The sequence below is a fragment of the Anopheles stephensi genome, chromosome 2, assembly GCF_013141755.1.
Source record: "Anopheles stephensi strain Indian chromosome 2, UCI_ANSTEP_V1.0, whole genome shotgun sequence".
Lineage (NCBI taxonomy): Eukaryota > Metazoa > Arthropoda > Insecta > Diptera > Culicidae > Anopheles > Anopheles stephensi.
Window position 1 is genome coordinate 88624738 of NC_050202.1, and position 14281 is coordinate 88639018.

The 14281-nt window shown below is 47.1% G+C and overlaps 1 protein-coding gene across 1 annotated transcript in view; it reads right to left on the reverse strand.

Annotated features, from left to right (window-relative positions):
• LOC118505135 overlaps positions 1-14281 on the reverse strand; it is a 144069-nt gene that overhangs the window by 97055 nt on the left and 32733 nt on the right. Inside the window, exon 2 of the mRNA XM_036040476.1 lies at positions 13368-14110. Within this exon, the coding sequence (XP_035896369.1) occupies positions 13368-13610 (243 nt within the window). The 5' untranslated portion in view covers positions 13611-14110. The remainder of the gene's footprint in view (positions 1-13367; positions 14111-14281) is intronic.

Here is a 14281-nt window from a genome sequence, read left to right on the forward strand (position 1 = left end):
AATGCACCAAACATCTTGCCGATTGGAAGAATGCAGAGATTTCACTGCTACACGCTCTTAACTCCAGCTACCATAAACATCCAAACATCCAGCACCGAGAAGAGCAAGAAAAACTCCAGAACCAAGCCCGCAGGATCCGGACACACCCACATCCTGCCCGTGCCCACCGAGTCATCCTGATTCCGTTTGCCGGTTTTCCGGACGAGCATTGCCGGAAGCGACTCGATCATGGCGGAGGAAGCGTAAAACTTTGAACCAAACCTTAAAGTCAATCTGCGATGCGGGAACGAGCGAACGAGAACTAACGAGTAACTTTCTTCTACCGAACTGTACTGCAAAACTTGCCGCCTGCAATACACGGCCGCAGGGAACCTTGGATGGAATTTTGTTCTGACGGTACTGCCTGCTTCCCGTGACTTCCAGCGCGTTGTTTACTTCATTCGAGTAACTACCAGTTTTGCTAGCATCGATTAAGGATCCAAAACGGGGGAGATTCCGTCCACAACTGCGTCTTTCTGCAGCATCACCGACTTTACGGACTTTCGTTCACACTTTTCCGCAACTTGTTTACCTATCGAGGAAGAAGAAAAGCATGCTGCACGGCGAATAAAAGCTAGTCCAGAATATCTCATAATCGTGTCCCACTAGCATTTTCCGGGACTGGGTGAGCTGGCACTCCGGTAAACGACAGTTACTGATGGTTTAATAATGACAAAATAAATGGGTTGCTCATTTTCATGCAAATTTCCACCGGTGTCGAACACTCCCCGCCACGATTAACACGCGGTTTTCATATTTTATGATGCAAAACGAGCTGTTCAAAAGGTGCCATGTGCAGTTTTACTACCGGGGAACATCCTTCATGCTCTCGGGGGTGGGTCAGTTACTCGTTGTGAATATTAAGGCGCTGTGGTTTAAACACTGTCATCGTTGGCTTTTGTTTTCCCTCTCCAATCGATCGAAGTGATTAATGTCCCACAGGTTCCTCGGACGACCGATCGATTAGAAGACTATTTTCACCAGACCTTCTGTGAGCAACTGTAACTACATCGTCGTTACATGATGTCCCAAACGCAACTTAAACCGCACCGTAAAACACTCTGTTTAACCGAACGTCAGCCAACGGTGCTATAAAAGTTCGGCTCAGTCACTGGCATTGACATTTGCCGGAATTGAACAACTTTTTCTATCTGTCCGCTGTTTCAACAACTCAACTGCTTGACAGTTCCTGCCACGATAAAACTCTCCTTCGTCGGGTTTTTGTGTGTGCTGCTCTGTTATTGATTTCCAACGTCCAACGACCGGTGTCCACAACGACCACACCGATGACTTCTAAACAACAGAGCAAGCGTCGTCCGAGCATGGGCACTGGTAGTTGAAATTAGCACTAACCAAAAGCTTCGGCGGTTTGGCAATTATTTTCTCATTGAAGTTTTGCGTCTGCTGTAGACGACATCGAGTGACGTTGTCCGGTGCTAAGAACTTTCAGCACTGCTTTCTGTTGATGCAGATCGTCCGGCTGGTAGATAGCACGGACGGAACAATAATTAAGGTAGTTTTATTGGGTATTTGGTTTCGTGTTCTGGTGGAAAGGAGTTTGTTTGGTATTTTGTAATAAATTCCACTTAAATCCAAGATAGTACGAGATTGAACTCTCTGTGAAATACTGAATGCTCAACGATAGCTAGTTACTGTTATATCGTATCTATTTAATGAAATAACTTCAGTGGGGAATAATAAAAACGCAATTCAATCCTGTTAGACTCTACGACCTTAGTTAGACCATTAAATATGAATAGTTTAGTCTGAATTTCAAATGTAATGTTCGAAAAGCATAGGGCGAAAAGCTTTTGAATAGCTCAGTAAATTATTTCTTCCACGGTTCTGGCCGATACTGTTGCATCTAGCTCGGTTCGATTTAAATAATAGCACCCAAGTCATCCTTAAATCGATCTTTCGCTGAAAATGCCACCATAAAGCTTCTCCCCCAAATATGCATACGCCAACCGCACCAGCACCAGCAACGATGCACATTTCCAATAAACGCTGTAACCGACCGACGTGTTCCAACGAGACTTGCAGCTTCAACCCAACGTAACTAGTCCAGCCATGTAAAAAACGGTTACAAACTTGCACCTTTTCCAGGGAGGAAACATTTTAAAACTGCACCATTTCTTCCCATGCTTGCAGTGGGTGGTTGTGTGGAAATTTAAAATTTATTCCCATAAATTTTCAATAAACACATCGAAAACAACGGCCACCGTGCAGTTTCGGTCGATTCTTTCACACTAGCCGACGGGCGAGTGGGAAGAAGGGTCGGAACGGCGAAAATTCTCGCGGGAAATGGATACGGTACGAGTACGAACAGCACACAGGTGCTAAATATTTAATCGCAACCATCGAAGATGCCAACAATACGAGGAGAGTTAAGAAAAACGGGGCAAGACACAAACTTCAGGTGAAATGGGGGTGGCTGCAATGGATCGCTTTTCCGCTGGGTGTGAGTTAAGCACGTGAATATCACGGCTGGATTTGTTGCACTCTTTAGTGGTCTCGAGGTGCACTGCACCGTTAAAGATGTGCCTTTCGCTCTTTGCAACACGAACGTGTTGATCGGGGTTCGGTTTTTGGTGGACGTATTTTTGGGTTCGTTTAGCGCCTCGGGAGGGTGTAAAGCGACGACCATAGCCTTTACATTGGTTACGCTTTTCCTTTCCCAAAGACATGGCAAGAAAACATGTTACATGCTACGGAAATGCACCGGTTCCGTTGGAACATAAAAGCAATAAGGGAGTTTTGTGTTCCACCGTGCGCGTCCCACTCGGAAGGACACATTCGTGACAACGGGGCGCCATTTCACCACACTACCCAGCCGGCGAACGGGAGCGGAAATTGAAACACATGAAAAACAATGAGATATCGTTTGCCAAATTTGTGCTAATCCTCCGAGAGCCATGAAAAATGCTCCACTGCAACAAAGGAAAGCCACCACCACCACCACTTGCACAGCCGTTTGATCGGCAGCAGCCGGATCGGAAGGTGAAAACTACCCTCCCGAGTTTCCTTCGGCGTTCCTTTTACACGCGGAGACTTCACACAATTCCGGTGGTTTTACTGGAAGGTTTTCGCCTTTGCTTCTGCTCAACCGATCCTGTCCCGAATGTAGATGAGCTTGGGGATTTCCGCACACATTCCAGGACAAGAAATATCACGTTCAAAGCAAGATGCTTCTTTTTTCCGTCCTCTTCAGTCTGCTTCCTTACTTGGTGGCAAAAACAAAACACAACGACCGACCGGTTTTTTCATTCCCCTTTGGGAGGCACATGACGAACCACTGGAAGAGTGGGGGCAAAGTATACTAAACCTTTTAGCGGCAATCAAAATTTAATACCTCATCATACACCAGCCCAAGCGTTCTGGGAAGTCTCGGTCTATTTCTAAAGGTGAGATGAGCCTACGAGTACGCCGACGACTACGGAAACGGTGGGATTCTGGGATATGGGCGATTTTTTTTCTTCTCATTGGGTTCCATATCATAGTGTGTCTTTTTCCGGACGGAGTTCGTGTTCTACTCATAAACAAACTCGCGTCAAAGCATGGGGAAAAGCGTCTTCCTTTCTTTCTCCAGCGATAAAAATTGCCACAATTCACCCATCAAAAGCAAGATTCATCAGAATTCCCTTCCCGAGAGGGAAAGCATCCAACTCTCGGGTGGGCGTGATGTGTTGAAAGGGGGAGCCGAAAATTAATCAACCTTCTCTCGTACACGTTTTGACGTGGTTTTGCTGGCGGAGTGGATAAAGTTTGGGCAGGAAGGATGCATTAAAGCGCAGTTAAATTGTTCCTTCTAATGAAAGATTCTATCACTTTTGAACTGAAATCGAGACAGTTTCTTGTTTATAACTCGCTCATAAAAATCTGTAAAAGCTTTTAAAAATTGGGAAAATATCACAAAATCCATCTATTGATCCTTGTGATTTGTCGAAACTAGTATCCTGAGCATTTCACAGCTCCACTCATAAAGTTCCATTAGTTTATCGAACAATCTTTTCTTCCTTTTTTAAAAATCACTTGCCATTATCCTTCACATGCAGCAACGAGCTAAACCTCAAAAACTTTTCCTCGGAAACACGGTCGAAGAGAGATGGGAAAACACTGGCGACAGCTTGACGACAGCTTGCATAACTATGAAAAAAGTTTGTTGGTCATAATTTTTGTCGACCACAGCTCAGTTGTCTGGTCGGAAGCAAACATTTTATTTCTACGAATAGGGCTAGCTTTGTTTGAGTGTGTGTTCGTATGTGACCGTTTGATATGACTTTTGCTGACACACGAGCTCATCAAGTTTTGACCAGAATGGAAGCTCGAAATTATTTCAGCTTTGATAAGTCTAAACGGATTGTATGTTTAACTCAGTAAATGCTTTTCATTAAAATTACTTTTGAAAATGGTATTATTTATTACAATCATACTAACACGCTTCCCTTCACTAGCGCTCCAAAATCTCTGTACAAGAAAATGCTTTCATGTGCATGATACATATGCCGCAATGCATTGCCCACTTTCATCCGAAAAAAAACCTTTCTTCTTCCATCGCTTCATCGCTTCCGTTTCAGTGCGAGCCAAATTCGATACGGCACGAAACAGAGCCCTTCACAACGCTGTACGACGACTCCCTATTTTTCTCTCGCACCCATCTCGTATCGAGCCGAAGATGAATCACTTTCACACAGCGCGCAACTAATCCGAAACCCGTACCTTTACGAGCCGGCATCGGGTCCCTGTTTTGTTTCCTGCACCATGCTCTCGACAAGGATCTTCAATATTTCCGACGCGATATCTTACCGGCGGACAAACGGCCTACCCCAACGAACCGTATCCCTCAAGTGTTCACCACCCTTCAGTAGCGTGGGGCTCTTATTTCGACAAGCCCGGCGTAGTAAACCAATCACACTTGAGCGAATTTTTCGTTCCATTGCCATGGAACCGGGTGGCGCGGGTGATGTGCCGGGACAGCGGAAAATGTGACAAAGGCACACTCTTCACCGTAACACTTCAGTGCCAACACTTGTAACCTTGCGTCCTTAAGAACTTGCGGTGAGAGGAGCGGAGACAGCGAGGCGGAGGAGAAGGCTTTACGCTTCACAATCCGGTCGCCAATTTATCAAATCCTTACAACAAATCCTTCGACATTAGTGGAGGATTTATTTGCTCGGTTTGGTCGGGCGAGACATTGAGACTCGCTTTGTCAGCGTGGAAAAGGAGCACAATTGGAATGGAAGTTAATATTTTCGCTACCTTACTGAGGACGCACATGTGAAGATTGACTGAAGGATTTGAACAATTATCTTTAAAAATAGTAAACTCAAACCATGGAAAAACCATTCCAAAAATAAATTGTACTACTCAAAATTATACGTATCTTGTTTAAAGCAGTTTTAAGACTCTCGTAACGATCAAACATCGTCCAAAGTTGACATCTGCCATAAAACGTACCATGCGTCTCCATCGCTGCTTTGCTGTCCCGTTTCCACCGCTAGCAAACGAATTCCGTTACCAACTCCAAAAATTCCATCCAACCTACCTACAGTACTAATTAAGAAGCAGCATTCCGAAAGCAGCTTCAACATTCGGGGAGCGCTTGGCGTCCCATTCTCCAGCAACGAACCCATAAAGAAAAAAAAATCGCTCCCTCATTCATGCCGTAACGATGACGAGCTGATGATGATGGTGGCCACGATTCCACGTCGGCGCGTCCTTTCACAGCGAATTAATTGCCGGCCACTTTATCACTTCGAGGATCGTTTCCACCCAGGTCCCAGGGCCAGTCCGGTCCAGGACAGTCGGAGGGGAAAAAACGAAACGGTTGATAAAAGTGCTTACTTGATGGAAGAAAACTCATAAAACGCCTGGTAAAATATCAACGGGGAATTGCTTTCATTAGCCGCGTTTTATGTGAAGCGGTTTTGTTTGCGAGACGCGAGCTGAAGATCGGACGAATGAGAAAAAAAAAAGAACTGACGAACGTGGAACCGGAACTGGTGAAAGTTTTTCCAACACTCGACCGCCCCTTTGATAAAAAGCGCCATTTTGGCGTATCGAAAACCAGCAAGCAGTAAAGCAGGAAGAAGCTGGTTGAAGTTGAGGGTTTTTATTTGATTTTGTTTCGTCTCGTTTCGCACTTTTTTCGGTGTTGTTGGTGGTGGATCCTTTTTGAGTACCGAAACTCGAAATAGCTCCCGTGGCAGATGCTGCTCGATAATTTGATGACTAATGCTGTCCAAACGAAAACCCGGAAGGTCCTCGAAATCGTCTTCGCTCTCGTCGTTACAAGGCAAATACAGCTAGTCATATAGGGCCCAGGAAGCGAGGGTTCCTCTGGAATGCTATGCACCGGAGGGTCTAAAATATTTAATTATTCACACTGCAGTAAAATGAATTTCGTTACCGGGAAGACCACCGGCCAGAGATCAGCTTCTTTGGCTCGGCTGCTGACGATGGTTTGTTTTACGATCATTATTTATGTTGGACGACGCTCTTACGGGGCTAAGTTGCTGCAGTTGGTGATGAAACATGCAGCAATTAGATGTTTCTAATTGAATAATAAATGAAACACTGGCAATGCTCGTCTGGCACTTCGGGACGTTTTTTCTCGACTAGGATGAGGATCTTTCCCTGTAGTTGATTATTCGAAGCAACATTCATCAATTAGCTGTGTTGTTGAGATTAATTTTAACTGTAATCTTATTTATTTTCAACGTGCAAGGTCCGAAGACATCTTTTTGGTAAATATTATAAGAGTTGACTCGACTCTTCGCTCTACAAAATTTTCCTGAATATCAACCGAACTTTCTTCAAGGTTCCTTTAAGAAGCACTAACTCGTATTGAAGCTCTTTCATAAAAGTCTAAGCGAAACACCCATCAGATTTGTTATCGTAAAACTTTCAACCACTTCAAACCGAAACGATTGACCACCAACTCCGGCATGCTGTCACCAACTGTTTTCTTACACTATCAACCCACTTCGTCAGTGCTAAGGGTCCAATTTCAATACCCGTCGAGTGTCCCCATTTTAGACTGAACCACTTTCCATCAGGTCGTCTTCCATTACGTAGACAACTAGGGGGGATTTCTCCAACAAAACTTCAAGTACGGGAGGCGTGAAAAGCTGATCCCATTTAAGCCATCCATTTCCTACCTGCACTTTCCACCGGACACTTTCCCACCCGACGCCCGATCCGATTCCGTTGCTTGTTTTGCAACAATGCAGTGCAGCTCGGTCGAAACAGAGCATACACTATTGATTGCAATTGCTCTGATAACTTTCTTGTAGACGCATCGCACGGAACGGTTTTGCAACAGGCGCACATCGAGGCCGTGCGGGATGTTTGCATGCATTGGCACGGTAACGAGTGCTCACGCCGCTAGTGCCACTGGGAAAAACGCCCCCAACGGATGGTTCGAACCGTACCCAACAACAAACCTCCCGGATACATTCCCACAAACGGTCAAATATTCGCTCAGATAAATAAACAAACAAGCAAACAAAGTACTTGCCCTTTTCCACTCACTGCTCGGTCGGTTGTTGTATCTTGTCCCAAACACACGGAAAAAGGAAAACTCGGCCATGAGCAAACACAGCACATCGACAACATTTTGCTGCATTTACGAGGAAGCCCACACAATCGTTTGTGCCAATCTGGTCGCTTCCCTCCGAGCACTTGCACCAGGAAAAACTCTTTCTTCTGCAGGCCTGAGAAAACTCTCTTCTCGGGATGGGATAAGCTGATAGGACGGGTTTGTCGAGCATATACATGTAACACTAGCAGCACAAACCCGAGGGGTCACAATTTTATGGACGACGGCAAGCCATTTCCCTCGCCGTAATCTTGCCAGGAGCGATGAAGCTTTGCCGAATGCGTATGAGCCGTAACCGAACGTAACCAGTTTCTCCAGCGCGCGAAGGTTATCTTTGCCGGAAGTGCAAAATTCAGTTGCAAAAGTTCAGCCGAAACGATTTATCTAAATCCTTCCCATGAATTCACTAATTGAAGTTTTCTGCTTAAAAGTTATCTGCCCAAAGCGGGTCGTGCCCTAGCAGAGCGAGCGAAGGACAGTGGTGAATGTGGTAGATGGAATATAAATTCTCCAGAATTTAACCCCTCACAAAATCAAACATACGCTCACTGTCCGGACATTTCATTATCGCTAAAAGCACAACCAGTCAGCCAAATAAATTAATCATTCCCATCGAACTGCATGATAGTTCCAGCCACAGTCCGAAAAACTCTCGACCAAACTTTCTGCCGAGTGAAAATCTATCATTTTGCGCCGACTATTTGCACTGCGAATGAACGCTTCCGACCCGATTTATCTCGGATGTCTCCGGACTGTGTTTGCGGAAAACGGGACTATCAAAACAAGCTCACCCTGGGCCCCCATTCTCCAAACATGCCCGGCGGTTCCCGCCCCCGGGGTCGTACGGCTTGGACAAACAATCTCCGAATCAGGCTGGCGCCAGGACCGCTTTCGAACGTTTCAAGATGACGTCCCGTCGGTCGTCCATCGACCAACCTAGACCGGGTGGCTCCAAGCATCTGGCCAGCATTATGCTCATGACTGAGGACGCACCGACCCAGCAGAGTCCCGGGGTGATGACAGCCCGCAAGAAAACCGACCGGCAGCCAGACCCCAGCAAACTTCCTGCAGCAACATAAACGTCATCATTAAACATGTATCAAATAATTAACAGCATATGTCGGTCGGTCGATGGAACGTCGGGACGATAAAGCGTCAACTGGTTGGTGTGTGTGGGTGTGTGTGTGAGGAACCGTTTTGTGACCGAATCGATTCACTATCGTTCCCATTGAGCCGTGCCAGAGCGAGAGTACTGCAAGAGTGCGCATTTGTTGCCACAGATGGGTCGTTGATGTGTTTCGTGGAATGGAGCTCGAGTTAGTTCAAAGTGTGGTAAACGGACATCTATTCGCTGTGAGGTGAAGTTGTGCATGACGAAGGAATATGTGTCCCGCATCGCAAGGAACAACCGAATTGTGGGTACTACGGCAAACAGCCGTGAAACGAAGAAGAGCTCAGTTTACTAAGAAATGTACGGTGGCGCCCTCTGACGGGAAATTGAGCTTAGTGCACGAAGGACGTAGCTTAGACTTCCAATATTTTACATATTTTTTTACTTTTATGTAATTTCTAAGAATCGCGTCCAGAATAAGATTCTTACTATTCTCTGAACCAGCAATTGGACGCCCTTAAAACCATGTCTACGTCAGCACATCAACGCTGCTTTACATATGCATGCCACTGAGAATAATTCCGATTCGAAGTATCGTTTAGGGCATTTATCGAAAATGCATTGGATTGTAAAATTTGCAGAGAGGAAGGGCTTGCTCTCAACCTTGCCCTCCGTGACGACAAAGCGCTTCCCGTGACAATGAGCGCTCACGTTTGCAAGGTGGATCGGACGGGCCAACGCAGCGAAGCGTACCAGATGGATGGGTAAACTGCAGGCTACGTGAATCATGAATGATTGAAACATGTTTACAGCAATTACGCCTGCTCGTGCCCGTGCCGTACCGTGGCTCATTGATTGCGCAATCGTGTCGAACCGGGTTCGAGGTCAGTCAAGCTGGCAAAGTCTAGCCCAGAACCAGCGAGGGATGGCGCTCGATTTATGACGGGGATATGAAAGGAGACAAACCCTAGCCAGGCTCATTGCCAGCTTGCTCGGCCGGTCGGTCGGTCGGATCGGACGGAAGGGTTGAAGTTTATATTCTAAGCATAAAACAAGCTGTATGCTTACGGATAGCACCACCAGCATAACTCTGGTGATCGTACCACAGCTGTCGCAATCAAACATGATGGCTAAACCTTCATCACAAACACCCACTCTCCCGTAAACACACACACACACACGCACCAGCAATCCACTTGAGCGGTTGGAGAGTTCATAAAATTTGCATTCTCCTCCACTTCCTCTTTCCACGCCTTTCGTCTGGGAAAATCCCTCACAACTTCTTGTGGCGCTCACCATCATCCGCTCCAAAAGGTTGATGGATGGGTTTCGTTGGATGATGAATGTGATCAGCTTTTTATTGGCCATCCTTCCACAGCTGTTCCACGCGCAAGGAGGCAAGGAACCGATCCCGCACAGTAAGTGGCCAACGGGATGCGAAAGGGTGAAAAACCACATGTTTTGCCGCCCATTTCAAACGCCTAGGCACCACTGCTACCACGCCGAGTGCAATGAAACTTCGCTCGAGCGTACCCGGGCAAGCGGGAACCTCATTCATATTACATTGGATTTTATTTGCCCACTTTATGGAGATGGAGCTGGAAGTCAAGGATAATGTACTTTCGTGTCTTCGTGTTTGGTCGCCGTTGTTTGGCAGGTTTCAACACCGTGCTGTAGCGCCCTACAATACACTCATTGCTCTCACGCGCTCTGCCACACTATTGCACTGCCCCGTTTTGGTTAGAGCGTTTGGGGAGGGTGAATACGTTCAAAGTACTTACTCGCGTAGTATTTACCGGGTGATGGTTATGCTGAGTGCTTTCTTCGTTAACGACAATCAAGATCCGCCACGCTTCGTCCTGGAGACGCAATGTGAGTGGGTATGTTGCCGAAGAAAGAATATCACATGCACTACGCCCTGGTAGCAGTCGCTTGTTCAATTGTCGCTAGTTTAAGACGAGTTATTTAACAAAATTTTGTGGCTTTTGGTACAAAAACACGCTAAAATGTTGTGCCTTTTAAAACAACTTCATGGCATGTCGCCGGGTTTGAATTATGACTCTTAATATTGTCGTAAATTTCTTCATCTACTCGGGGATATGAAGCAGAAAATTAATCACGCAGCATCTTCTTGGAGGGTGAGTCATAATTCGTAAGGATTTTAACAACCGGAAATTATGGCAACTTGTTTGGGAGAAGTTTATGCGTTGCGTTCCAGCTGGAACGTTTCGTTGTTTTAAAATAAATTGCAGTCATGAAAAGGATAGTAACTCAAAAATTGCAATCAGTTCCTTCTAAAAGCGGATTTTGTTTAACTTAGTTTCGATATCACTTGTGAAGGTCAAACTATTCCTCAGAAAAAAACCTCATGCTGATCACCTTCGATGAGCCGACGTCAGGTTGGTTTGGGGTCCTATGGTCCAATTTTTCGACCAACATTTATTACACGACGCCATTAGCCATAAAAATGTTGTCCCACCGACAACCATCGGCCATAATTTGTTCTAGCACATCAGCGATTCCACGGAACGGTGGAGATCTGATTTATGCGGCACGGTGCAGTTTTACCCAGCCAGCATACAATGTTGATCTCGTTCGACGCGTTCGAAGTGATCAAATGCAATCAAGAATTATGGACGATCGAATCATAAAAAATACCTACACGCTGCCAACACAAGGTGCACAAGTACAGAAAGCGGAGCAAAATAGAAGAATCATTCGAAATGCTCATTAATCAGTACATCGAGATTGCAGGCGCTCGGTTTCGGTCATATGTGTCCACCGGATCAACTAGGAGCTATGTGGGACCGAAGATGTTTTCCATACAGTTCCCGCTCACTTTGGGCGAAGAAGACCTAGAACCGTACTGTACGGGAACATAAATTAATTCCCAACTCGTTACCCTGTCGAGGTATCCATATTGACAAGAAGATTGAAGATGCATGGCTAAAAACAAACACACCGAAGGCAAGCAATGAGAAAATTACACCACAATCCCAAACACTTGAGACGAGCGAGCTCAGCACGTCTGCTCACTGTTTCGGGACGGTTATCCCGAGGCTTGATGAGTCTCGACAGCGAGTCGATTGCGTCTTGGCGTTAATCTGCACCAATTACTCTTCCGATCGCTAATCGAAGGCGATCATTTATCGATGGTGGCAATGGAATGTTCCTCTCTAAGACGAAAAAAAGCGCCAAACGAAGGGCGATCTTGTAAGAAATTTTAAAAATATTGTATCCTTTTCAGATCGATAGAATTCATCTAACCTGCGCCAAACGATCGCACTAACAAGTCCCACTGTCAAGCGCATCAACAGCAACAGCTCAGCTTCAAACTACCGGGTTTCGTGCACTCTTCCGTCATTCGATCCCAAGATACAAATTGCACCGCCCAGCCAAGGTATCCGATTGCCAAAGGTGGAGCGCATCTGTGCATATTAATACGCAGTTGAACGTGATCCTTTATCCGCGAACCAACGCCAACGACCGTATTTCGCACGCCTCGCGCGTCCAAGCTCCAAGGCATCACCTTCAACACGGTATCGGGAAGGATTAGTTTCAGCAAAATCGCCCCAGATCGCTGGTGTCTGGGGAGTGTCGGGTGTCGTTTGCAAAAGGTGAAACACTAGCCGGAAAAGTATGAGCCGGCGAGATGGAAAGGCAAAGACAATTTATAATTAGCCGATAGGTGACGCAGAGCCCGTGCGACCATCGAAGGCAAATATCAAAACCATACGGTGCGATGCGTTCCTACCGAGCCGGATCATTATGGCACCCGATCGGATTGTTCGCCCGATTCCCCACCCAGCCGAATGGCAATTTGAGTCGCGTTGAACGATGTTGAAGCATCCCTGGCCGCCCTCCCCGATCGGGTTCGGTATTGACTCAGTCAGCGCCAAGCCCCTTCGCCCAAGGTTGCGACACACAAATGCCAAGTCCCCAAGAATCGCCGACCGATCGAAAAACCGGGACGCACAACTGCAACCTGAGCAGCGTTTGGAACTTACCGCACTTACGGTTCGGGGCTAGGGTTTTCTTTTTGCAAAACCTCCCGATGATGGGCAAACACACATACACCAATTTCTAAAATTACAGACGTCCACTAGAAGGCGCGCGCACCTTCTGTGACTCTGCTCCAACCCCCGGGGACAGTTTGATGTGTGTGGAACTGTCATTTTTCAACCCTTCGGCACCGCGACACTGCACTTGCGAGCTGCAAACGGCTCGCGTCATCGGCCTCCCCAAGCGATCCCGCCAATATTTATAGTTGATTGTGACCTAATGGGAATGAATCTTTTAAAAATAGGATTGAATTACATGTCTCGCCGCGAAGTGCACCGCGACACACAATCGTTATGCTGATCATAATGCCAGCGACCGGTCGCCAAATCGAATGGTAAAGGTCCGTTTGGCGTCCAATGGTCGAGCGTCGTCTCGAAGCGTGCGATATTCTACGCCACCCGGAAAGACTTGATCGGTACGCAAAGATATGACAGATGTTTCGTTTGGACAAATTCACATCTCTTCCAGATAGCTAATTTGTCTGTCACTTAAATCAGGTCCGGGGAAGCTAACTTCACATAGAGGAGAATTCTGATAGATTTACGTAACACCTACCTCTTCCTCGTTGCTGGCTGTATTGACGGAGTCCATGCTCTGCGACAACGCCAACGGTGCCATCGGTGTCATCTGTCCCATCGAGCTGTCCATCTTGAGATTGCCGGTGGCCGACTGGCCGGTCTGTCCGAGTCCGGTGTGGTTGTTGTTGGCTGCGTTGACGGCGTTCACGTTCAGCGCTCCGTTCATGGACGGACTGCTGACCACGGCGTTCGACTGTGCTACGACCGGCGAGCTGAACATCGGCGGCTGCCCTACCCCAACTGCCTGCGATCCGGTGCTACAGGTAGGATTCGTACCCAGGGGCGCTTGTCCCGCTAGTGCACTGGCAACCGATACGGACACTTGGTTCGGTTGCGGTGAGATCGACTGCTGTACCTGCTGCTGTTGAGCTTCGGTTTGCTGATGGTGCAGTTGCTGAAGATGCTGCTGCTGTTGCTGTTGTTGCTGCTGTTGTTGCTGCTGCTGATGATGGTGCTGATGGATTTGGTGCTGCAGCAGGGCGGCTGCAGCGGCGGCAGCGGCAGCGGCCGATGGATGCGCCGGGACGAGGCAGTTGCCGAGGGCCGGAAGGGCAGCCGCCGCGACGCCGGGCAGCGCGGTCGTGCGGAGTCGCTTCGGCGATAGGACCTGCGGGCCGCTCGCTACCGTAATCTGCGGCGCTGGCCTGCGTTTCACCACGGTCGACGAAATGGTGACGGAATTTACTGACGCGCCACTGAATCGAACACCATGTGTCGATCCTGCAAGAGAGATAGATGTAAGGCAAAACATTAGTAAAAATGGGTTTTGGTTTGAATATCATCCAGTTTGAAGTCAATGTTTACAACTGTCATCCATTACGGTCATACTGCCAATTGTAAAGTAGGTTAACGCATGTGGTCAACCCATACTGATTGCAGCCCGGAATGTCA